The sequence below is a fragment of the Coffea eugenioides genome, chromosome 5 (assembly GCF_003713205.1).
Source record: "Coffea eugenioides isolate CCC68of chromosome 5, Ceug_1.0, whole genome shotgun sequence".
Classification (NCBI taxonomy): Eukaryota; Viridiplantae; Streptophyta; class Magnoliopsida; order Gentianales; family Rubiaceae; genus Coffea; species Coffea eugenioides.
Window position 1 is genome coordinate 34,130,153 of NC_040039.1, and position 26,540 is coordinate 34,156,692.

At 40.5% G+C, this 26,540-nt stretch overlaps 3 protein-coding genes across 3 annotated transcripts; all 3 read left to right on the plus strand.

Annotated features, from left to right (window-relative positions):
• Positions 1-8,705: 8,705 nt before the first annotated feature.
• Positions 8,706-9,185, plus strand: LOC113771430. The gene is made up of 2 exons (XM_027316009.1): positions 8,706-8,991; positions 9,055-9,185. The coding sequence occupies exons 1-2, from the start codon at positions 8,706-8,708 to the stop codon at positions 9,183-9,185; spliced, it is 417 nt and encodes a 138-aa protein (XP_027171810.1).
• Positions 9,186-16,935: 7,750 nt separating this feature from the next.
• LOC113771431 (probable pectate lyase 8) lies at positions 16,936-21,008 on the plus strand. Its single transcript, XM_027316010.1, has 4 exons — positions 16,936-16,963; positions 17,141-17,319; positions 20,628-20,666; positions 20,773-21,008. The coding sequence occupies exons 1-4, from the start codon at positions 16,936-16,938 to the stop codon at positions 20,992-20,994; spliced, it is 468 nt and encodes a 155-aa protein (XP_027171811.1). The 3' UTR covers positions 20,995-21,008.
• Positions 21,009-21,053: 45 nt separating this feature from the next.
• Positions 21,054-21,830, plus strand: LOC113770159 (oxygen-independent coproporphyrinogen-III oxidase-like protein sll1917). Its single transcript, XM_027314546.1, has one exon. It carries the CDS (start codon positions 21,054-21,056, stop codon positions 21,828-21,830), a length of 777 nt encoding a protein of 258 aa, XP_027170347.1.
• The last annotated feature ends 4,710 nt before the right edge of the window (positions 21,831-26,540 follow it).

Below are 26,540 nucleotides of genomic sequence, written 5' to 3' on the forward strand. Positions count from 1 at the left end.
AAAGGTTAGGCTTTTGCACTTGCAATGCCTCACGTATAGCTTTTTAAGTTTAATGAATAGTTGAATACTATCATCCAAGGCAGGTTCAGATTTGTTGTGAAATTTGGGTGTAAATGTGATGTGGGTTGTGCTTATTTTTGCAATTTTTGTGGTGGATTTGAGGAAATACGTTATCTTTTTCGAATTCAGGCAATTTTTCCATTTCCAATTAGTTGCAGTTTATTTGCAGTTTTCTGCAATTAGTGCAGAAAAAGCAAGATCCGAGCTCGGATACGACTAAAGGCAGAAAGATCCGACCTCGGATCCTTATGATACGAGGTCGGATTTATAGTTGTTTACTCAGATCCGAGGTCTCGTCTGATCATCCGTTGAGAAGGATCCGAACCCTGTTGGATCCGACGGCTTCAATAAATTATCCGAGTTCGGATCCTTGCATTTCATAATAATAAATGCGAGCTATTGTTTTATTTTTTGTTAAAATTTTTTGTGGATTTCATCGTGCGAAAATTCGAGCTCCGTGAGTTCGCATTTGCTGAAGGCTAAGACCCTTTGGATGTAATCCCATGCTCAAAATGCCCCATTTGTAGAATTCTTTTAAAATTCATCAGAATTTTTTTTTAAAATCTATTTATCGACCCTATTACTTTTGGTCGAAACACTATGTACATTGGATATTGTATGTTTTGCAATTGGAGCTTTGAGACTTTATTGACATTATGTAGTTTATAGATTGGAGCTTTTGAATTTCATGGATATTTGGATTGTTTGACAGGGAGTTCGAGGCTATTTATAGGGGAGATTATGTCGAAATTTTTGTAGATCTTTCTTTGTGAGGGTAACTCACTATTAGGTTATTTGGAAAAATAACATTAATTTGTTCTAGATTCATAGCTAGAATATCACATCATTGTGAATGTGGATATTTTTATGAGGTGTGAATGTGGAGCTCAAATATATATAACTTCTAAATACATTTCTTACGCCTGTACTTTGAAAATTATAGGGTCTCTTGACAATATGTAGTGTGGCAAATGTGATTACTACTTAATCGGGTTCCCTTTTCGGATTGGTTGGCAGGGAGTTTTAGTCTAATTTTAGGGGAGACTCTGTCCAAATTTTCTAAAAATTGCGTTCGGAGTTTTAGGCTATTGCTATCGTTATTTATAGCATATTTCATACCTGTTTTAAATTTTTTCATAAACATATGGATCGAAATTAGTCTATATAATAGTTCCAATTTCGACCTATAGTCCATCCTCTCTTTTATTTGTTTGGACCCTTGGACTACTAATTCTAATATATTGTTCCCAAAATAGGGATTCATTTTACAAACATGTCTGTAGAAAGACCTCTGCGGGTAAACCTATACTGGGGAGGACAAATACATTACGAGGGTGACTTTGTTTGTTATATGCCTCGTACTTCCAACCGGACATTCACTTTGAGGCATAGAATTGGATACGGGGAGTTGGTTGACAGGATTTACCACTATATTGAGGTCGATAAAGGGATGTTCAAGTTGAAATTGTTTCTTCGTCAACCGTTGGAGAGTTCCAAATATACTGTTTCCGCAGTGGTGGATGATGAAACTCTTGATGTAATGTACGATCTTTGGATCGAAAGAGTTTCATACATGGCGGAGATTTATATCGAGAAGGAAGAAATCGTCCAAATGCCTGTAGTTAATAGCGTATTCACTGGACCAATAGGTAATGTTGGTCCAATGATGTCGCTTGTACATGCATTCATGGATCCAACAAAGTTTAACTCCGGTTCTAGTTCAGTCGTTCCAGAGACTTCATCGGCATGTCACTATATGCATGATGATCGATCTATGAATTCATTAGAACCAAGGCTCACATCAGGGTCCATGGGTGCCCAGGAATATTTTCATGGCCTGGATTCGATTCCAAGTTTTGGAGATCCAGGTCCATCATGCCATATTTCTCCAAATGGGATCGAGTCTAACCCTGGGCAAGGTTGTCGCAGTTCAGCTGAAGATGATGTATATGCTAGTATACATGATAGGCTCCTTGGCTCTCTTGAAGATGATCTGGAAGAAGATGACCCGGAAGTTGATGCGGAAGAGGTTGAAGAGTCGGAGTCGCAAGATGTGTCTGGTAGTGGTTATTTGGCGTATTTTGCATTGCTATTCTGTCCTAATTTTGGCTATTCACGGTACTAAGAATTGGAATTTCACTCATATTCGATATTTGTGGGAATTGTAGGTGGTAGGCATGAAAAATGATCTCGCAGGGTGAATTTCCAGAAACTTCCGTTCCAAGGCGTGGCCACGCCTTAGAAGGTGGACGAAACCGAAAAACGGACCGTGGTCCATGTGGACCAGGCGCATGGGATCAAAACTCCAAAAGGGAAATAGCTTTTGTTAAATCAACTGGGCCAGACGTTGCTTCCAAAAAGAAAAAAACCTCCTGCGGCGGCTATAAAGAGATAGGAAAAAGCAAGATTCAGGAATCATCTGTTTTTTTAGGCTTAGTCTTCTTTTCCTACGTTTGTCAGCGGTCAGACGCTTTTTCTCTTCTTTCGCTTTCCGTCAGCCGCAATTGGATTTTGAGCTTTAAGTTTCCTTGTGTTCTCTTTCGGGAAAGACGTAATTTTCTCCCCTTTAGCTTTTGTCTTGTACGGATTTGACTGCTGGGTTGTAACCTTTGTTTTTGAGGCAATTCGCGTTGGTTGTCTTGCTTTGCGATTGCGGTCCTAGAACGAATGCAAAAGCAGGGTCTTCTCCGTTGTTGCCGCAATTAATTCCTTTCCCCAATTCTTCGTCAAATAATTGAATGAATTCAATTAAATCACGCGGGATTGACACGATGAGGAGCGGCTAATTTCCCCCTCTACCCAAAGGTTGACGCGAAGGCGCGGTCCATAATATCTGTGAGATCTAACCGAATCTTCATTATTTCCTCTAATTAATTGCTATTCGTGCGTTTCCTGAATTAATTGTTCATGGGTATTTGATTAATTGAATATCAACGGCCGGGTATTTGATTTAATTTAATAGCCTACTGCCACGTTAATTAAATAGAATCCGTAATTGTTCATTTAGTTAGCGCCCCGTGGTAACCACCATAATTGGCTTTATGATGGGGAAACGCAAGATCTAATTTAAATAAACCCTCTTAGCGTGTTTATTGGTTAGGGTTGGGTTCTTCTAGCTTTAATGCAATTGGGTAATTAAATTCCTACGGTCGTACCTAGGGTTGTTATCTGGTTAGAGAAGCAGTCAATGGTCGTACCTTGACTGTCGAAAAAGTAAGGAAGAGCTGGTTGTCAGAGCTTATTGATGGCTATAACCAACCTAGTGATAAATGGGTGAAATATCTTTGCATCGATGAGCATTTAATTGGACCGAGCCTGAGCAGTTGATCCTTTGGGTAGAACTTTTGTTAATTGCTATTTTCAGTGAATTGTGCTTTGCGAGTTAGTTTTGAATTTTGTTTGTTTTATTTTATTTTATTTGTGTGCCTCCCATTGAAAATCCCCCAATTCTGTTCTACTGATTTGGAAAGAAATAATTTCCTACCTGCTCCCTGTGGATTCGACCCTACTCACCGCTATATACAAAATTTGTAATTTTCTTGAGTAGGTATTTATTATTGCACAGGTTCGGCACCTGTCAATTTTTGGCGCCGTTGCCGGGGAGTTGGCGTTTGGATTATTTGTTTCTTTTTAAATTTAGTTTTTATTTTATTTTATTCTTCTTGGTATTTTTGCTAGTTTATGCCCCGTTCTTCTCGCACAGGTGAATTGGTATACGATCCTGAGGTAGAGAAGGCAGCGCGTAGGCGAAGGCAAAAGACCAAGAGGCAAAAAGAAGGGCACTTATTTGCTGCAAACGAGTCAGCGGAAGACGAAGTAAGCATGGCCAACAACCAAACATTGAGGGAGCTGGCTGCCCCGGAGCTGACTCACCAGCCCTTATGCATCACATTCCCCGCTTTGGCTGAGAATACCGCTTTCGAACTGAAGTCGGGATTAATTCAACTCTTACCCTCTTTCCATGGTCTTTCTGGCGAAGAACCCCACAAGCACGTAAAGGAGTTCGAGGTGGTCTGCTCTAGTATGAAACCTCCTGGGGTCACTGAAGAGCAAATTAGACTGAGAGCCTTCCCGTTCTCTCTAAAAGATGCAGCTAAAGATTGGCTGTACTACCTACCAGCAGGTAGTATTACCACATGGGCGCAGCTGAAAAAGAAATTCTTGGAAAAATTCTTCCCTGCATCCCGGGCTGCGAGTTTGAGGAAGGAGATCTGCGGCATTAAACAATACCCCGGTGAGTCCTTGTACGACTACTGGGAAAGGTTTAACAAGTTGTGCACTCGATGCCCGCAGCATCAAATTAGTGAGCAACTGTTAATCCAATACTTCTACGAAGGGCTCCAATCAACCGATAGAAGTATCATCGACGCTGCAAGTGGGGGAGCACTGGCAAACAAGACACCAAGGGAAGCGTGGGAGCTCATCGAAGCCATGGCAGAGAACTCCCAGCAATTTGGCTTCCGTGAGAGCAACACTCCCCGTAGAGTCAACGAGGTAGAGATTTCATCCTTACAGCAGCAAATGTCAGAATTGACGTCAGTTGTTAGGCAATTAGCTATGAGAGACACGCCGCGAGCGAAGGTGTGTGGAATATGCACAAGCATGGACCACCTCACTGACTCATGCCCTATGTTGCAAGAGGATGGAGCTGAACAAGTGAACATGGCTGGAGGCGTGCCCGCGCCCCGCAGACAGTACGACCCATACTCCAATACGTACAATCCGGGCTGGAGGGACCATCCAAATCTCAGTTATGGGAATAGGCAACAAAATGCATTTCCAAATCGTCCACCAGGATTCCACCAGCCATGGCAACCAAAATCGCAACCCTCGTCCTCCAACTCAGGAAGTTCTCTGGAGGACCTAGTCAAAAACCTGGCCACGACTACTACCAACCTGGCTACGACAACCGCCCAGCTCCAGCAAGAGACCAGGTCATTGACCACTAATATGGCTCAACTCCAGCAAGAAACTAGAACCTTAGCCATGAGCACCACTCAGTTCCAGCAGGACACAAAAGCAGGCATGAAGATATGGAGGCTCGAATAAGCCAAATGGCAACTGCCATCAATCGCTTGGAGTCCCACTCTTATGGAAAGTTACCCTCACAACCTGAAGTAAATCCCAGGAATGTAAGTGCCATGACACTGAGGAGTGGCAAGGAATTGGAAGGGCCTAAAGTGGAAAGTTCAAAAAGCAAAAGTGAAGAGGAGATAGAGAAGGAAATTGAAGAGGAAGGGCGTATTCGCAAGGATCCCAAGGTAATCATCACTCCTCCGCCCACTATTAAATCTAACTTACCTCCTTTTCCTTGCAGGCTAGAGAAGACAAAAAAAGTAGAGAAGGAAAAAGAGCTTCTAGATGTGTTCCGAAAAGTGGAGATTAACATCCCTTTACTGGATGCAATCAAGCAGATACCGAAATATGCTAAATTTCTCAAGGATCTATGCACCCATAAGAGGAAACTGAGAGGGGACGAAAGAGTAGCGGTGGGAGAAAATGTGTCAGCAATGCTCCAAAGGAAGCTTCCACCCAAGTGTGGAGATCCAGGTATGTTCACGATCCCCTGTAAGATAGGGAATACACCGATTAGGAAAGCAATGTTAGATTTAGGGGCGTCAATCAATGTGATGCCCAAGACTATTTTTGCTTCTCTAAATCTTGGACCACTTAAAGAAACAGCCATCATAATCCAACTAGCTGATCGTACAAATGCATATCCAGAAGGGCTAGTTGAGGATGTCTTGGTACAGGTAAATGAATTGGTTTTTCCTGCAGATTTTTATATCTTGGACATGGGAGATGAGAAATCATTAAGCCCATCACCTATCTTGTTAGGTAGACCATTTCTTAGCACTGCCAGGACTAAGATAGATGTGAATGAGGGTACTTTGTCAATGGAATTTGATGGTGAAACTGTGAATTTCAATATTTTTGAGGCGATGAAGTACCCAGAAGAATCTAACTCGGTCTTTGCTTTGAGTGTTATTGAGCCTTTCGTGCAGGAAATTTTCGAATTAGATGGCGAAGACGCTTTGGAAGTGGCTCTAGCCAAGCACTTGGAGTTGGGTGTAACTCATGATGTGGACCTAAGGGGAGATTTGCTCCATGCAGTGGAAGCCTTACACTCACTTCCACCCGTATCCCCAAGGTATGAGCTTACTTCTCTTTTTGTGCCAGAGGCTTAAACGAAACTGCTTCCTTCAGTTGTGCAGGCACCAGATTTAGAATTAAAGCCTCTGCCAAAGCATCTTAAGTACGCATTCCTAGGAGACCGGGAGACACTGCCGGTAATCATCTCTGCGCACCTGTCTCCAAGTCAAGAAGACAAACTAGTGCGAGTCCTGAGGGAGCATAAGGAGGCAATTGGGTGGAGTATAGCAGATATCAAGGGAATAAGTCCATCCTTATGTATGCACCGAATTCGGCTCGAGGAAGATGCGAAGCCGGTAAGACAGGCTCAAAGAAGATTGAACCCCCTGATGATGGAAGTTGTGAAAAAGGAGATACTCAAGCTTCTAGAGGTGGGGATCATTTTTGCTATCTCGGATAGCCCATGGGTGAGTCCTGTCCAGGTAGTCCCGAAAAAGGCGGGAGTGACCGTGGAGGAGAACCAGGAGGGTGATATGGTCCCGGTCAGGAAAGCAACTGGCTGGCGCCAGTGCATCGACTACAGGAAGCTAAATGCCGTGACTAAAAAGGACCATTTCCCCCTCCCCTTTATTGATCAGATGGTAGAATGATTGGCAGGTCGTGTTTACTATTGTTTCTTGGATGGTTTTTCAGGTTACTTTCAGATCGCGATCGCACCAGAAGACCAGGAGAAGACCACCTTCACATGCCCATTTGGCACGTTTGCCTACCGCCGGATGCCTTTCGGACTCTGCAATGCTCCAGCGACCTTTCAAAGGTGCATGGTAAGTATTTTCTCCGAGTATGTAGAGAAAATAATTGAGGTATTCATGGATGATTTCAGTGTGTACGGGGACAGTTTTGATGAATGCTTGGAAAATCTGGCTTTAATTCTGAAAAGGTGCATAGAGACGAATTTGGTACTTAATTGGGAAAAGTGTCACTTTATGGTAGATCATGGCATTGTCTTAGGACACGTTGTGTCGGCTAAGGGCATAGAGGTAGATAAAGCTAAGATAGACCTTATTTCTGCTCTACCTTACCCCGTATGTGTACGGGAAGTGCGTTCGTTTTTTGGCCACGCAGGTTTTTACAGGAGATTTATCAAAGACTTTTCGAAGATCGGAGCACCCCTGTTCAAACTACTGCAGAAAGACGTGCCGTTTGATTTCACAAGTGAATGTAAGGTGGCGTTTGATAAATTGAAGGAGTCACTGACATCGCCGCCTGTCATTCAACCCCCAGATTGGAGCCTTCCGTTTGAAATTATGTGCGACGCAAGTGACTATGCCGTGGGGGCCGTGTTGGGACAAAGAATTGGAAGAGCGCCACACGCGATCTACTACGCATCGAGAGCCTTAAGTGGAGCCCAACTTAATTACTCCACGACGGAGAAGGAATTACTAGCTGTTGTTTTTGCACTAGAGAAATTTAGGTCATATTTATTGGGTGCAAAAGTAATTGTTTTCTCTGACCATGCAGCCTTGAGGTACCTGTTGGCGAAAAAGGATGCCAAACCGCGGCTCATTAGATGGATCCTGCTCCTGCAGGAGTTCGACTTAGAGATTAAGGATAAGAGTGGAGTCGAGAATTTGGTGGCTGACCATTTGAGCCGGTTGCTCACGAATCAAGAAGATCTACCGTTGAGGGAGTCATTCCCTGAGGAGCAACTTCTGGCCATTGATTCGTCGGCACCATGGTATGCCGATATTGTAAATTTCTTGGTAGCAAGTCAATTACCTGCAGGTTGGCCAAAAGCTAAAAGGGATAAGCTAAAGAGTGATGCCAAACATTACCTTTGGGATGACCCGTACCTGTGGAGGCAATGTTCAGACCAAGTTATAAGAAGGTGTGTAAGTGCAGGTGAGTTTCACTCTATTTTGACTTTTTGTCATTCGTTTGCGTGTGGTGGGCATTTTGGTCCAAAGCGGACGGCTCGTAAAGTGTTAGAAAGTGGTTTTTATTGGCCTACTCTGTTTAAGGATGCATATCTGTTTTGCAAATCTTGTGATAAGTGTCAAAGGGTGGGGAATATCTCTCGAAGAGACCAAATGAGTCAAACCCCCATATTATTTGTTGAGATTTTTGATGTCTGGGGTATAGATTTCATGGGTCCCTTCCCCTCGTCCTTTGGTTTCTTGTACATTATACTTGCTGTTGACTATGTTTCCAAATGGGTAGAGGCAAAAGCTACCCGGACTAATGATTCTAAAGTAGTTGCAGATTTTGTAAGATCTAACATTTTTGTCCGTTTTGGAATGCCGAGAGCCATAGTGAGTGACAGGGGCACCCACTTTTGCAATAAAACGATCACCGCCTTGTTTCGTAAGTATGGTGTGCTCCACAAAGTGTCCACTCCCTACCATCCCCAAACGAATGGTCAAGCCGAAGTATCGAATAGGGAGGTTAAGTCGATTCTGGAGAAGATGGTGAGGCCTGATCGAAAGGATTGGAGTGTGAAATTGGAAGATGCTCTCTAGGCCTACCGCACTGCGTATAAGACGCCGATTGGGATGTCCCCATACAGGTTAGTTTTTGGTAAGCCTTGCCACCTCCCGGTGGAATATGAACACAAAGCATTTTGGGCGCTCAAGCGGTGTAATATGGACCTTATGGAGGCCGGAGGAAATAGAAAACTCCAATTACAAGAGTTGGAGGAGCTAAGGAATGAAGCCTATGAGAATGCAGCAATTTATAAGGAGAAAAATAAAGTCTTTCATGATCAACAAGTCTCGAGGAAGTCGTTTGTCGTTGGGCAAAAAGTCCTACTTTATCACTCGAGGCTTAAGCTTTTTCCTGGTAAGTTGCGTTCCCGTTGGATTGGTCCATTTGATGTTACTAATATTTCTCATTATGGCGCAGTGGAAATCCAAAGTCTCAAGACGGAGAAAAAGTTCGTAGTCAACGGTCATCGTTTAAAGCCTTATTATGAAGGGTTTAATAGCGAGCACGTGGAGGTTCTATTCCTTGATGATCCAAGTGGTGAAGTCTAGACCGTTGAAAACTATGTCTAGCCAAAGACGTTAAAGAAAGGCGCTGCTTGGGAGGCAACCCAAGGATTACAATATCAGTTGTGATCATTTTTCCTTGTTTTATGATTTTTCGGTTTTATCTTAATGTTGTGCCTGTTTTGTGGTGTTAGACAGAAGAGTAGGGGTTCCAAGGCGTGCCCACGCCTTGCAAAAACAAAAAAAAAAAAAAAAAAAAATCGTTTGGCCATCATTTGGATGTTGTGGGCAGAAGAGTATGCTCTCCAAGGCGTGCCCACGCCTTCCAACCCCTCAGACAGCGAAAAAAAAAAAGGGGATTTGACTAGGCCTCTGTTCTTTTCCATTTTTTCCTTCTTCTTTGACTGGTTTTGGCCTCTTTCCTCCAAATTTCTTTCGGCCGCACTGCAACAATTTCTCCTTCCTGTTTAGCGCCTGCACAGTCCGCCGCCTGCACAGCCCGCCGCCGCCAGATCCGTCACTCCAGCGCGCGCGAGCGTCTCCCCTGCCAGGTCCAACTGCGCGCCCCTGCTCCCTTTAGCCCCGCGCGCCTCAGTCCAGCAGATCCACACCAGCAGCGCGCACCAAGCGCGCGCGACGCCGGCAGCAGCCCGCGCGCGCCAGTCCTTGCGAAGCCCAGCAGCAGTACGCGCGACAGCTTCGCTGCCCGCGCCTCTCTCCCGCGCGCGGCAGACCCCCTGCGCGCTCTTCCCCAGTCGTGCAGCGCCTCAGCATCCGCGATAGCCCAGCGCCAGATCTGCCAGCCTCCACCGCGCGCCTGCCCACCTGCGCAGCCTTTACCAGCGCCCATCTCCCACAGCAAGCTGACCGCGCGCGCGCCTCTCCATCGCTCGCCAGGCCCCTGCGCCGCCCGACTAGCAACCGAGCCCAGCCCACTGCGCGCCCGCCAGTCGCACCCCAGCGCCCGCGACCTGCTCTGCCGACCGCCCAGCCTCAGCTATCCTTCTCCGCCAATTTCTTCTTCAGCGTGGACAAAGAGAAAAAGTGGTACCCCTACTTTTCTTGTTGAGCTGGTGACTTCGATTGGGAATTTTAATTGCTGAATTTTGCCTCCTTTTGGGTTGCGATAATTGTTGGTATTGTCGGGGGGACCAGTTATTTGATCATCTGAAGGGAGAGACCTTATATCTGCTTCCCTGTGATTTTATACTTGCGAAATTTGTGGGCTCTAGTGAATTTAATATTTGGAACACGAGGTTGGTAGCTCACTGATTGTTGCCTTTTAGTAACTGATTTCTTGATTTGAGGGGAGTTGATTTGGTTTTCTTCATTGTTGTCGGCCAATTTACGGCAGTGGGGGCATTTGGTTGGTATTTGTTGACCGGTTGCTGTTGGTGGGGACATTGTGTTCCCTCTTTGCTATTGGACTGTTGATTTGTTGCATATTATTTGTTACCTGTGGTCCCGTGTCTTCTTTTGGGTAATTGATTGGCTGTCTCCGGGCTGCTTTACATTCATCTCTGGGCATCCGAATGCCTCCAAAGAAGGCGACAACTGCTGGGCCGTCTGGGTCCCAACCTCGCAAGAGGCGAGCCCCGGTTCAACCCACCATTCGGTCTCGTCTGGGCCTGAATAAGAGCACTATGTCTCCTGGAGGAGGGGGGGAAACGGTCACTAATCTTACACAGGCACAAGTGGAGCGGTTTAACAACTTGGCAAACCGTCCTTTTACTCCTTGTAGGTGCTTTCATGCCCCGACCTTGGACCATTTGCGAGTTGCACGGGAGGTTGAACAGCTATTCTCAGCCATAGGTTGGCAACAATATCTACTCATTAACTATCCTACATTTGAGGAACTGTGTTGTGAATTCTTCTCCACATTCGAGTTCAACAGAAATGAATTTATCACTTTGGATGAGCCGGAGGTCATTAATTTCAGATTGGGAGGTACTCAGTTTGGTATGTCAATTAATGAGTTTAACATGACTTTGGGGTTTGCTAGTGAGGACACCATTGCCTCTGGGGCATATATAAACAGTGCGTGTGACTTCACCCGACCGTTCTCAGTTGACTACATTGACATTTGGAGGGAGTGGTCCACGGATCGTCAAGTCTACAATCCGAGTCAGTCGAAGGCTTCCCATCTGAAGGATCCGGTCTTGAAGGTTGTCCACAGGTTCTTAGCTCACAATTTCTCGGGGCGCAAGGATACCTCCGGCACGCTTACCAAAGTGGAATTCTATTTTCTTTGGTGCATGCGCAACAAGGTTCGAGTTAACTTTGGATGTTGGGTGGCCACCCAGATGGAAACGGTCATGCAAAAGCGTAATAAGCCGGTGATACTGGGATCACTCATTACTCACTTGGCCATTCGAGTGGGAGTGCTTGATCTAGACAAGGAGCACAACTACACTCTAGCTCGAGAAAATGAACCCCTGGATTTGCGTAGCTTGGAGAGAATGGGGGTTATTTTCAAAGTGGGCGATGTTTATCAGTTTACGCCCCCTGGTGAGGGCGGGCCGCGGCCCCGGGTGCCTACCACTGCACCCTCCACTGACTCGCCACCCCATCCGGACCAGGCGGGTCCGTCCTCCTCTCATCCTCCTCCTGCTGGGGATCCCCGCTACCCGGACCTCCAAATGGGTCTTCATGACCTCAACACCCAACTGGCAAGGATAGATGGCCGGCTTATGGCGCTCCAGGTTTTCGCCCGCATTCAGGCAGAGAATCAAGCAGCTTACTATGCTCACATTGGCTTCCAGCCGCCGCATCCGCCGCCTCCTTAGGCTCCGGCCGCACCTTTTCGGTAGTCAGGGAAGTTTTCGCTCTCTCTGCCCTTGCAATTATTTTCCTATGTTACATTGAGGACCATGTAGGTTTTAGGTGTGGGGGGAGTGGTTTCCATTACTTTCTTTTTCATTAGTTCTTTCTTTTTGCTTTGTCACTTAAAAAAAAAAAAAGAGAAGAAATGGAAAAAATGAAAAAACATTGTAGTTAGTCGCTCTTTTGGTTATTTTTATGCTTGTTAGTGTTGGGGCATATTGTTGTGATAAATGACATAATCAAAGTGAGTGGGTATGTGGTCGTATATGCTAGCCGTGCATTTTGTTTCCCTTGGCAATGTCATCGAATGTTGAGTACACTGGAATTCACCCGTTTTTGTAACTCTTGGGGAGCTTTTGAGCCTTACTTTAGCATATTATTCTTGTTTGCTCTATTTTGTTTGATTGAGTGGGTATCGCACATGGTATGAACATTCTAGAACTTGCTATTTTGTACATGTCAAGACCACATTTTGATGAACTGGGTGCATTTGAAATGATAAGGGCATTTAGGATTCAACCCTCTCCAGCTATCTAAAAAAAAAAAAAAAAAAAAAAAAAATTCATGAAGAGACCTTGTGACCAGAGGACTATGGGCTACAAGGCGTGCCCACGCCTTGCGAGCCGACCAAAAAAAAAAAAAAAAAAAAAAAAAAAAAAAAAATCTTGGGGCACTTGTACAGGGTGTACAGCAAATGGAAACTGCCTTGTTAGTGAAACTCCTCCAGTAGAGCACTGTGGTTATTGGTGAGTTTTGGACGTTCTCTTGACACTTTACCCCCTATCCATACCTACTTAACCCGCCTTTCACCTGAGCCCCATTACAACCCTATTAAAGTCCCTTTGATTTATGTGTTTAGTTCACTTTTAAGTGGTGGAGATGTGATAAAACGTGCAAGCCTATGGTAATGGCATTCCGTGATGTTGAATTGAGCGATCCTAGTATTCGTATATACTCTTTGAATTACAACATGTCCGGTGTGTTCTACTTTTGGTGATATTGTCAGGGACCCTAGATGCTTGTGTTAGTATAGACTATTACATGACCTCTGCTCTCTTGGTTGTACTTCTAAGCTCCGAAATGCTTGAGGGCAAGCATTGTCTAGGTGTGGGGGGATTTGATAGAACGGTTATTTGGCGTATTTTGCACTATCATCTTGTCCTAATTTTGGCTATTCATGGTGCTAAGAAAAGGGATTTCACTCATATTTGACATTTGCGTGAATTGTAGGTGGTTAGCATTAAAAAGATATCGCGGGGAAATATTTCCAGAAGACTTGTAGTCCCAGAGCGTGACCACGCCTTGGAAGGTGTACGAAACCGAAAGACGGACCGTGGTCCATGTGGACCAGGCGCATGGGATCAAAACTCCAAAAGGGAAATAACTTTTGTTAAATCAACTGGGCCAGACGTTGCTTCCAAAAGAAAAAAACCTCCTGCGGCGGCTATAAAGAGATAGGAAAAAGCAAGATTCAGGGATTATCTGTTTTGGAGGCTTAGTTTTCTTCTCCTACGTTTCTTGGCGGTCAGACGCTTTTTCTCTTCTTTCGCTTTCCGTCAGCCGCAATTGGATTTTTAGCTTTAAATCTCCTTTTGTTCTTTTTTCGGGAAAAGACGTAACTTCCTCTCCTTTAGCTTTTGTCTTGTACGGATTTGACTCCTGGGTTGTAACCCTTGTTTGGAGACAATTCGCGTTGGTTTTTTGGCTTTGCGATTACGGTCCTAGAACGAATGCAAAAGCAGGGTCTTCTCCGTTGTTGCCGCAATTAATTCCTTTCCCCAATTCTTCGTCAAATAATTGAATGAATTCAATTAAATCACGCGGGATTGACACGATGAGGAGCGGCTAATTTCCCCCTCTACCCAAAGGTTGACGCGAAGGCGCGGTCCATAATATCTGTGAGATCTAACCGAATCTTCATTATTTCCTCTAATTAATTGCTATTCGTGCGTTTCCTGAATTAATTGTTCATGGGTATTTGATTAATTGAATATCAACGGCCGGGTATTTGATTTAATTTAATAGCCTACTGCCACGTTAATTAAATAGAATCCGTAATTGTTCATTTAGTTAACACCCCGTGGCAACCACCATAATTGGTTTTATGATGGGGAAACGCAGGATCTAGCTTAAATAAACCCTCTTAGCGTGTTTATTGGTTAGGGTTGGGTTCTTCTGGCTTTAATGCAATTGGGTAATTAAATTCCTACGGTCGTACCTAGGGTTGTTATCTGGTTAGGGAAGCAGTCAATGGTCGTACCTTGACTGTCGAAAAGGTAAGGAAGAGCTGGTTGTCAGAGCTTATTGATAACTATAACCAACCTAGTGATAAATGGGTGAAATATCTTTGCATCGATGATCATTTAATTGGACCGTGCCTGAGCAGTTGATCCTTTGGGTAGAACTTTTGTTAATTGCTATTTTCAGTGAATTGTGCTTTGTGAGTTAGTTCTGAATTTAGTTCGCTTTATTTTTATCTTACTTTTATTCTTATTTTCATTTGCTTCCCATTGAAAATCCCCCAATTTTGTTCTACTGATTTGGAAAGAAATAATTTCCTACCTGCTCCCTGTGGAATCGACCCTACTTGCCATTGTACGCAAAATTAGTATTTTTATAGACAAACCCGGTATATCGGATCAAGCAAACTCTTCGGGAACAGGGTGAATCAAGTAACCCATTGCACACCTAGGGTCCCTGCTCTAGTACTTGGATTTGTTCTATAATTATTTAATTGAGGTGGTAATTAGACTTTTTAGTAATTATTATTGCACAGGTTCGGCACCTGTCATCAGGGGTTTGGTAGGTTTGGAAGGAAACCTATCAAGAATGTCTGTGAGATTATAGGTTTTGAGAAGTCTTGGGTCTTTGGTTAATGGATTCAAAGAGGTTAAGACTTGGTTCAAGGATTCTTTGAATTTGTTCAGGTAGCGTTATTTTTTCTCTTTTTCAGGAATATCTTCAATCATGTCAAGGAGAACGTTTTGGTCCCTAGTCAATACATTGATTGTATGACCTTCCTTTTTCTCTTCATCATTAGTAGTTTGGGAGGAAGATGATGTTGAGATGTCATTATCTAATTGATTGATATAATCTTTTTCTCGTTCAGAATCATCAGTATCTGATTCAATCAGAAGATTTGATATTTAGGTTTTGATCTGGTTTTCTAGATCTAAGGTATTGATTTTTTGATTGAGTTTGCAATATCAGTCTATATGTCCGAGTTTGTGACATTTGTGATAGATAATTGGAGATGGAGGTTCAGTGATTTGTGATGGTTGTATGGAAAGTGTTTGTTTATTGGGCTGTATCTCCTTTTGTAATAGGAGGATTTTTCAAGTTGTTTTGTAGGTTTGGGTCTTTTATGGGGTTTTTTTGTAACAATTTGGTAACACAAATTGTTCATAGAAGGATCCAAGGTCTTTTCTCCTTTGGGCTCGATCATTTGCAAGTTGTCTGAACATCTTGTCTTGTCGGCATGCTTTGAATGCCACCTGTTGGATTTGACTGGTTAACTATCTATAGGTTATTGTTTCCCATGGCACAATCTCGTTGTATTGAGTTCTAAGCTCTTCTCGAACTAGGTCTCGCAATGATTTAGGAAGGCCATCAAGGAATTTTTCTTTCCAATAGGCTTTGTTTTCGTCTGATCTTGCATATATTCTAGTTAAGAATGTATCCTTGTACCATCTGAAGTCTGAGAGGCTTTTGCATTTGAGATTGTTTAGCAGTTTCGAGGATTTTTTCCTGAATATTCTTGGATCATCGACGAATATTTTTGCAATAGTAAATATTAATGTTGCCACCGCATCTGAGATGGTGTCTCCATCCTGAAGAATTGGTTCACCATTAATATTAATTTTGACTACATTGAGAATATTATCCTTGTCTTTTGTGGTGAGGTGTTCATCCCACCATCCTTTAAGTTGCCTTGTAAATCCTGTAATTAAGATATGAGCAGCTAATTGGTCAGTACAGTTATATGATGTTTGATAAGCTGTTGCCACCATTGTCATTTGTTGAAGGATTGTAAGAATGTTGTATTCTGATACTCCATCTATACTCCATTCATATATGTTATTTGCATTATATGAATTTTACAAGATGTTGAGCTTTTCTTCAAGAAGGACATTTGGATAGGTAGCTCTGGAGTAGTATAGTTTTTGTGGATTTTCCAATTGATAATTTGATTTTGTGAAGAAGAGGGTTGTAGTTTGTTTATACCCAAAGATTTTTGGAATTCTTCTTTGGTTATTGTACAAATTGATTGGCTAACACTTGTGGATCCTTGGTTGTTTGATCCTTGTTTGGATGTTGGGGTAGAAAAGGATTGTTCTATTTGGCCATTCGTTTTTCTAATTGGGTTAATGGTTTGATTTGGAGGTCTTTATGGAATTTGGTTGGTATTTCATGAGATTTGAAAAGTGGATTTGATGAGGAGGTGTTTATAGAAGGAGTTTTAGGAATAGGCCTAGTTAGGAGATATTCTCCAAGTGTTGGTAAGTACTTGTTGGTGTAGTTATTTTGTTCGTAGATTCCCTGGATATTCTTGCCGTTGATTGTGTCTTCATTTTGGGCAGTTTGGAGCTTGAATTGTTTGGCATTGATTTCTGTTGACTTGTATGAGAAAGTGATTGATTTTGATGGCGGAAGTTCTGCTTGAATCTCTCCTTCAGTTGTTTCCCACCTTTTTACCACATTTGTTGCTTGAGGAAAAGGATAATCAATCCTATTTCTTTGTGAATATATTTCGAACCAATCGAAGAACTGAATATGTTGTATGGTTCTTCCGAGAAATTCATAAAATTTTTCTTGTATTTTTTGTCGATGTTGTCTCTTATATTTGTCAAAGAACCAGTTTCTCTTGGCATGGTTGTATTCTGCATAAAATTCTGTCTTGAGATTCTGTTTGTCAATTTAATATTCCATAGTAAGTACCCTCAATTCGTCAAGTTGAGAATGACTGTCTATTATGGAGGAATATGTAGGAGATTTAGGAAGTATTTTCTGATCCGGATCATCAGATGATCTATCTTGGATTTCTGAAAGGGTAGGCCTGTTGGTTGAATGCTTTGCTTGTGAAATTTTAATAGAGAGATCGAGATCTTGAAGTCATGTTGAGATAGAAGAAGTCAGTGGCCTGTTTGAAACTGATCTTCTTCCTGTTGAGTATCTAGGCATATTTATACCAATTGTTGATGACGATGATGCCCTGAAACTCATAGTTTTGTCAATTTTGATTTGGACAGCTCCAAAAGCAAATTGTTGGATACTTGAAACCGTTGTATTCTGTATTGGATCTGTTGGAACTACTTCAGAAAGAACCCAGCTTTCTGGCAGTGAGATCTGGTTCCAGGTAATAGATCTTGAAACTGTGATCCGAGATCTAGCCAGATCTGTTTGGAATAGGACTGTCTCTCCTTTTTGTAATGTTTTTAGGGCTTCAGCCCTGAATGCTGAATTCATAACTTTATATTGAATTCTATAAATAATAGCTACAGGAAGAGTTCCTGTTTTGACTCAATAGTTAGCAGTTTTTATGTTTAATGTTAAAACATCTAAAATATTTTTGTCCTTTAAAGAGACTGTAAAGTTTGAAAAACAATCAAAATATACTGGTCCTCCACAAAGACTAATTTCTGCCATTTCTAGAAGGGAATCATTGAATTCTAAGAATCTACTATGTCTAAGACAAAAGAGTAGGATGTGTCTAATCCTTCTCTTGTCAAAGGTTTGGCTGAAATTTGTACTAATCCAAAATGAATAGAATTGTATTTTTGTTTATGTTTTTCTATTGTTCTTTTGGAAAGTAGTTTGATTTCTTCATGATCAACATCTAAGGCTATAGTTTGTTCTACTATTTTGATTGTATAGTCTAAAGTAGAAAATATCCACTTTCTATCCCTTTCATAAATATCAATTTGGGTATATTTAAAAATTTTTCAATTGCCTATGTCTTGATTGATGTCGGCTATATGAATTTCTTTTTTTAGTTTGGTGTTTAAAGAAGAACTAAAAGAGGTAGAATTAATTCTAAAAAAGGAGGCCATGAGCAATTAAATAAATAAGTTTGAATAAATAAATGAATTATATATTCCTCTTCCCTTTGGCACAGAATCCTTCAGAATCCATGGAGGATAACCATTTTTCTAAATCAATTATAACAAAAATAGTGAGGACGCTACAAGAAAAGATCTAACATTTAGGGAAAGATTAACTATACATGAAAACCATATTTTCATCATAATAAGATAGTGATGGGGTTACAAGAATAGATCTAATCTTTTGAGAAAGATTAACTATGCATGATGACCATATTTTCAAACAAAATCATAATATTAATAGTAAAAATTCATGAAATCGAATCTGATCCTTCGACACTTCATCGTCCTGGATCTGGGATCACAGGAACCTTAACATCCCTACAGGACTGCCAAATCTCATGATTTTGCATAGACCGGAGGTTAGCAATTACAGGTTCCATGTCCCTTGGACAGATCCAAAGTCATAAAATCAATACTATCAATACTATAATAAATTTGAATACATTAGATAGTAATAATCATGAAGTTGACCAGTCTTATCAGAAAAATCTAAACTTGTAGATCTACACTAACAACATCATAAATAAGGAAAGATGGTAATCACGAAATTAAGCAATCTCATTAGACAGATCTAAACTTGTAGATCTATACTAGCAACATTATAATAAGTAAAGAAAGATAGTCATCACTCCACTTCTGATGAGATTGCCAAAGGGGGAAGTGGGGTGATGGTTATCTTTCTTTACTTATTATGATGTTGCTAGTATAGATCTATAATTTTAGATCTATCTGATGAGATTGCTTAATTTCGTGATTACCATATTTCTTTATTGATGATATTGCTAGTATAGATCTACAAGTTTAGATCTTTCTGATGAGACTGGTCAATTTCGTGATTACTATCTAATGTATTCAAACTTATTATAGTAGTGATAGTATTAATTTTATAACTTTGGATCTGTCCGAGGGACATGGAGCCTGTAATTGCTAACCTCCGGTCCAGGCAAAGCCATGAGATTTGGCAGTCCTATAGGGATGTTAAGGTTCTTGTGGTCCGAGATCCAGGACGGTGAAATGTCGAAGGATCATATTCGATTTCATGAATTTTTCCTATTAATATTATGATTTTGTTTGAAAATATAATCGTCATGCATAGTTAATGTTTCTCAAAAGGTTAGATCTATTCTTATAGCCTCATTACTATCTTTATTATGATGAAAAAATGGTTGTCATGTATAGTTAATCTTTCTTAAAAGGTTAGATATTTTCTTGTAATTTTCTCACTATCACTGCTATAATCAGTTTAGAAAAATGGTTATCTTCCATGGATTCCGAAGGATTTTATACCAAAAGGAAGAGGATTATTGTTATTTCATAAGTTTAATTCGTTTTATTTTGATATTTATTTTTCTTTGCTTATGGCTTCTTACAAAACAAACTTTAGTCTTCTCAAAACTTCTTTAAACAACAAACCATTAGATGATCTTCAAACCAGAATTGCTCGAATTGAGCAATCAATCCTTATTCAAGAAAAACTAGAAAACAAACCTTCTGAATTCCAGATTGACAAACAATGCTTTAGATCGGAATTCTTTGCAAACCACAATCATTTTAAAAGAAAATAATTTTTTGACAAATATCAGGGAAAAATCTGAAAAAATATACAAGAAAACTCTTATGACTTTTTAAGAAAAATAAAACAACATATTCATTTCTTTGACTAGTATGAGTCTCAAACATCTCAGGTGTCCGCACCAGACTAAAAAATCCAGTCTAAAATATTTCAAAACCTGCATCTTCTATGCCAAAAACTATAAAAACTCAAGATTTTACACCAGATCTTGTAGATCCGATTCAAACTAAGCTAGAAACCACAGATTTATCAAACCCAGTAGATTTACCAAACCAAGGATCTAACATTTTAGTATCAAGCCAACCAATGAATAATTCGAATAATATTACTAATCTTGATGCAAGAAAAGACATAGGAAACTCCTTAAATATAGGATATTCTACAATAAATGTCTTAACTAAAACTCAACCTAGTGTCAAACCGATAACTGTTAAAGATCTTTAAACAGAAATTGCTTCTCTCAAAAGACAAGCTAAAACAATTGAAAAATAGCCCAATCAACCACTGATGACGATATCATTGAGAATCCTTCTCAGTCAAATATAATATTTTACAAAAAATATTTTGTTCTTATAAGACTAGTTATTAATAACAATTATATTGCAGAAACAGAAGCTTTATTTGATACAGGAGCTGATCTTAGCTATATTCAAGAAGGACTTATTCCAACAAGATTTTTTGAAAAAACAAAAAAAAGCCTTAGAGGAGCCAATGGTTCCCAATTAAACATTCAATTCAAAGAGCAAATTGCGCGAAATGTCACTAAACTATTGCGAGGTGCTGATTCTGATCACTAAACTAGTAAATCTGTACCGTTTTAGTCATTCCGTGTATTTATGCCATTATGATAGACGGAAAGTCACTTTTTGAGAGGCAATTTCATCCACACAATCTTTTCCTTGAAGCTTTTACATAGTCAATGGTTCTGTGTCTGGCAAAAACAGAAAGGAGATGACCGATCTAAATGGCAGCACCGTCAAGATCTGAAATCGTTACCTCGTCCCGCTTAATCCTTTTGCAAAGAAGGTAATATACAGTTACTAGCATTCAGCATCTACCCAGTGATGACTTTTTATCAACCATGACCTCATTGAACTGATTCCCCTTTATGTAAATGGACTGGTTTTGACAGGTAACAAAGAGGGTTGAAACTGCTGAATACCAGTGGAAGAATTGGAACTGGAGATCAGAGGGCGACCTGATACTTAATGGTGCCTATTTTACTCCATCTGGAGCAGGGGCCTCGACCAGCTATACCAGTGCTTCAAGTTTAGGTGCCAAGTCGTCTTCCATGGTCGCATCAATGACTTCTGGTGCTGGTGTCCTTAATTGCTGCAGGGGCCGCACTTGTTAGCAGCTGGTGCCAATTGCACAAAAAGGTAGTTTCATTCACACTCAAGTCCGACGGCTACCATGTTAAAATTATCCTTCACTCCCTTGTCAACAACCTTTCCCACCAAAATCATACCTCTAAGACTCTTAAAATCTATCATAAACACATCGTCTCAAGCCCCACAAACTGTTCAACAAAATGACACAACCATGTCCACCAATAAACCGCTGCACAAGCTGCCCCCTAAGTCAGCCTACATTCACCTCCCATTCTGTAGAAAACGATGCCACTACTGTGACTTCCCAATTATCGCTCTTGGATCCTCCTCTGCACCAGAGGAGGACCCGCGAATTTTAAACTACATTCAAACTCATTGCAGAGAAATTAAAGCCGCCTCATTGAATTCAAACCCCAACCCATCTCTTGAAATGGTATTTTTTGGTGGTGGGACACCTTCTTTGGTTTCTTTGGTGCTTGAAACTTTGAGTTTCAAATTCGGAGTGTCTTTGGAAGCTGCGATGTCAATGGAAATGGACCCTGGCATGTTTGATGGGGGGAAATTGAAGGAGTTGATGGAGTTGGGGGTAAATAGAGTGTCCTTGGGAGTGCAAGCTTTTCAAGATGGTCTGTTGAAAGCTTGTGGGAGAGCTCATGGTGTGAAAGAGATTTATAAGGCTATTGATAGTGTGAAGGCCTGTGGGGTTGAGAATTGGAGTTTGGACCTCATATCTTCTCTTTCTCATCAAACACCAGAAATGTGGGAGGGGAGTTTGAAGCTGACAATCCAGGCGCATCCTACCCATGTCTCAGTTTATGATTTGCAAGTTGAGAAAGACACCAAATTTGGAGTATTGTAAGTCAAGAAACTCTGTCTCTGTTGGTTTGAGATAGGGGGCAAACTTGAATTCCTTTCTCTCTCTTTGAAGGGGAAAACTTGAAGAGTTTTCTTTGTTCCATTCTATGATCTAAATTATGAAGTTTAGTGAGAGGTCTTCGCCCATTCCAGAAGCATTTGCTCAAATCTTGAAGAATGAGGGTGCAAGGTCTCCGCCGTTTGTTATTGTTCTTCGATGAGCTTGGATTGAAGGTTGCAGATGGAGCTCTGGTCAGGATAAAAAATGGGAGGGAAGGGGGGGTTCCAGTAGAAGGGGAGAAAAGAGAAGGTAGGGCGTAGGGGAAGAGAGAGGATGGGAGGGAAGGAAGAGAGAGGATGAGGAAAAAGAAAGAAAAAGGGAGAGGAATGAGAGTGGAGGTGGAAGTGATGGCGGTGGGTAGCAATGTAGGTGATAGGGTGGCTGTAGGTAAAGAAGAACGAGGGTATAAATTTTTTAATAGCTGTGTGGACGAAATTGCCCCTCAAAAAGTGACTTTCCGTCTCTCCTAACGGCATAAATACACGGAATGACTAAAATGGTACAGATTTACTAGTTCGGTGACATTTTTTGCTAATAAAAAAGTTTAGTGATCAGAACCGGCACTTCGCAATAGTTTAGTGACATTTCGCGCAATTTGCTTCAATTCAAACTCTCAAACGTTCAAGTCCAATTTTCATCTGTATCCATTAAAGAAACCTTCCTCTTAGCAAAAGACCTAACCAATAATGTTATTCTTGGAACAACTTTTGTAACCAAACTTATTCACTACTTGACCAATGATGATGGGATTATACCCTAAAAATATGGTCAAGATGCTCTTCTACCATTCTCTAGAAAAACAGTTCAACAAATACTAAATTATCTATTCCTAAAACATAGCCAAATCAATTTCTTGAAAGAAGAAATTGCCTACAAAAGGATAGATGAGCAACTTAAGAGACCAGAAATTCAACAAAGAATCTAGAATTTGCAAACAAAAATCCAAGGAATGGTTTGTGCAGAGGTTCCAAATGTATTTTGGACAAGGAAACAACACACTGTCCGCCTTCCTTATGAACCTGATTTTGAGGAAAAGAATATTCCAACAAAAGAAGGCCTGTACAAATGAATCAAGAATTGCTTCAGCATTGCCAAAAGGAGATTAATGACCTTCTGACCAAAGGAATCATTAGTCCCAATCAATCTCCATGGAGGTGTCCAGCATTCTACGTCAACAAACAATCGAAAATCGAGAGAAGAGTTCCAAGGCTGGTAATCAATTACAAAACCCTGAATAAAGCTTTCCGGTGGATTAGATATCCTATACCAAACAAGAAGGATCTGCTTCAAAGGCTCTATTCTGCCAAAATATTCTCAAAATTCGATATGAAGTCTGGATTTTGGTAGATACAAATTCATACTATAGACAGATACAAGACAACATTCACAGTACCATTCGGGCATTATGAATGGAACGTGATGCCATTTGGTCTAAAAAATGCACTCTCAGAATTCCAAAGGATTATGAATGAGATATTCAGTCCTTACTTCTCATTCATCATCATCTATATTGATGATGTTCTAGTATTCTCAGAAAATATTGAACAACACTTCAAACATCTAAACACTTTCCTTCACGTTATCCAGAAAAATGGTCTAGTTGTATCCCAAAAGAAAATCAACCTTTTTCAAATGAAAATTCGGTTCCTTGGACATCACATCTACCAAGGAACTATTACCCCCATCAATAGGTCAATCTAGTTTGTCGATAAATTTCCTAACCAAATCCTTGACAAACAACAACTCCAAAGATTCCCGGGTTGTTTAAACTATGTCTCAGATTTCATTCCAAATCTTAGCAACATAGCCAAACCTCTATATGATAGACTAAAAACCACTCCGCCCTTATGGACGGATATCCATACAGAAACAATCAGAAAAATTAAAACCCAAGTCAAAGCCATTCCTTGCTTAGCTCTTCCAGATCCAACAATTCCAAAAATTGTGGAAACAGATGCTTCTGATCTAGGATATGGTGGTGTTCTTAAACAAACAAAAAATAATAAAGAACAGATAATTGTTTTTGCTTCCAAACACTGGAACAATTCTCAACAAAACTATTCTACTATCAAAAAAGAAATCTTAGCAATAGTTTTATGTATTACAAAATTTCAAACTGAACTGCTAAACCAGAAGTTTTTATTTCGGATTGATTGTAAGTCAGCTAAAGATGTTTTACAAAAAGATGTCAAAAACCTTGCCTCTAAACAAATCTTTACAAGGTGGTAAGCAATTTTATCAATCTTTGATTTTGATATTGAATATATTAAAGGATCTTCAAATTCTATTCCTGATTATCTAACTCGTGAATTCTTGCAGTGAAGATAAGATACCCAGGAAAAAGAAACAAAAGGAAAAATCCCCAGACCAATCAGAACCCTCTTCCCAAACAACCAAACAAGACTCCTTGAGTTTTTCTAGTTCATCTCAAACAGAGAAGAAATCTTCTTCAAACTTGTCTCCAAACAGATTCCAAATCCTCTTTTCTCCTCAACCCATATCCATAGCTTCTCCTAAAACATGGGCTGATATAGCCGAAGAGGAGGATGAAAAATAACTATACTTTGAACGTCTCAAACAATGGGCTGAATCACTAGGATATCAGCCTGAATCAACAGGGTATCCTGTTTGGGATACATCAAGTCACCTCAAAATAGCTTTAACCCAAAACATCAAGCCCAAAACACTCACAATTCAAGAACCCAAAACCCTAGCTAACTTCAAACCAAACCAAATAAAACCTCTTGCCCATATGTCAAATCAAGTACCTACTTCCTGTAGTCCAAATCGAACTTGATTATTGGCATGATGACCCAAACATGCTGGCCCGAACTATTCTTCTAGATACTTAAAATTTCATACCTCAAACTCTTACCAAAACACTTGAATATTACAAACTCATTCTCACGGATTCAAAATCTCTGGTCCTTAAACCCCACAAAACAGAGATGAAAGACAATGAAAACCCTACCGGGAAATACATCAATACTCATTCCAGTGCCCAAATTTAAAAGGTTATCAAGCCATCAGAATGGGGAACAAATCTAAGCAAACCCAAACCTTTTACTACTTCCTTTAATCCCCCAGGATATACTTATTGGGATTATAAGGCAGCTGGTTCTATGCCTTCACCTTCCAAAATGAATTGAACCAAAATTCTTATCTTTTCTATTTTTTGAAAACAAACAAATATGATTTTTCAGCATGGTTTGTAGCGTGATGGAAAGCACTTGGACCTAATCTGGAAATTCTTTCTCCAGATATCAAACAAAGCTACAAACTATTCAAAGAAAGATTTGAACCCCCAAACAACTATATACCAATCAGCCTGCACTTCTTTTCCATATTCTCGGTAGCATGGGTCTACCAGTGAAAATATGAATACATACAGTAAACACAGCTCCCGCCATTATTAGTCCGACAAGGATATTCAAAATGGTGGCCAATATTCAATAAAAATTTCATTCAGCCAGCAAACATCCAGGCATGGTTTCAGAGGAATTCTCGCTCAATAAAATCCGGAGATAGTCAAACAAGCTAGTTTTGCAGCAGAAGTCTATCTCAGTAGCCAAACTGGCATCAATCACTAACAAACAAGAGTTTATCAAACAACTCAAAGATATACTTCTACAACTAGATCAATCAAAAGAAACTCCAAACAAAAAGAAAGCCTCCAGTTCTAGAACAAAACCTGATGAATTTGAAGGCCTAAAAAATGAAGATGATTGTTATGGAATTTTCTCACAAATTCCATAAGGTCACAAAACAACGAACAGGAAAGAAGAAAACAAGAAAAATTCATTTCACTGTAACACCGGAAGCACTGTAGCAATCTCCGGCAAGTTACTGTGCAAACACAGCAACAAAAGACAAACGATGCATTGTAGCGTGCACTGTAGAGGTACTGTACACTGTAGCAAACAGTAAAAATTACTATAGCGGGTACTGTAGTAATACGAAAATTTTGCTATAAATACCTCTCAAACCCAACACAATCCACACACCTTTCAGAACACAATTCTGAACACCAATTCTTCAAGTTCTTCTCTCTCTCTAGCTTGAAGAAACTCTCCTCCTTCTCTCTACGAACTAGTTCTTAGTTTTTATATGTTAGTTTTTAGAATCAAACAAGGAAACAAACCTTGTGCAAGCTTCATATTCTGTAAGTCCTCTTATTCTCATATTCAATCTCATTCTGTCAAATGGTCGGCTGAGTTGCCTATATTCATATTCATTTACTTGTTTATTTATTTTGTTTATACTAACCATCTATTGCCGATTCTACCACCTAAACTAACACTCTAACTGAGTGACAGTTTGACTGTGACCCACTTCCTAATTCTTCTGCTTTCTATTTAATTTTCTTTATTTACTTTCCTGGTTTAAGGGGCTAACCCCTCGTCCCATCTGGTATATATATAATAAAAAACCATCAACCAGTTGCCTTAGAGTTAGAATCCCAGTAGGTCACGTGACTACTTGGTTGGCTACTTAGTTGGGAAATATGGGTTGTAAATTGTAATAGTAGTACCTTTCCCTTTGGTCCGGGGCAATGTAGGTATACAAAAGAGTCAAAGGCCTTGTTTAGCTTACGAGTTTTTGTAGGAAAATTCTCTTAACACATTTTTAAAATTTTTTTACCTAACGCATTTT

Bases quoted from the DNA above. Each gene is read 5' to 3' on its own strand.
- LOC113770159 (XM_027314546.1), top strand. From the start codon at position 21,054: ATGTTAAAATTATCCTTCACTCCCTTGTCAACAACCTTTCCCACCAAA.
- LOC113771430 (XM_027316009.1), top strand. From the start codon at position 8,706: ATGTCCCCATACAGGTTAGTTTTTGGTAAGCCTTGCCACCTCCCGGTG. The intron at 8,992-9,054 runs GTAAGTTGCGTT...ATTATGGCGCAG, and splicing joins GAGGCTTAAGCTTTTTCCTG to TGGAAATCCAAAGTCTCAAG.
- LOC113771431 (XM_027316010.1), top strand. From the start codon at position 16,936: ATGGAGGAATATGTAGGAGATTTAGGAA. The intron at 16,964-17,140 runs GTATTTTCTGAT...TTGAGTATCTAG, and splicing joins ATATGTAGGAGATTTAGGAA to GCATATTTATACCAATTGTT. The intron at 17,320-20,627 runs GTAATAGATCTT...GTCAAGATCTGA, and splicing joins GCAGTGAGATCTGGTTCCAG to AATCGTTACCTCGTCCCGCT.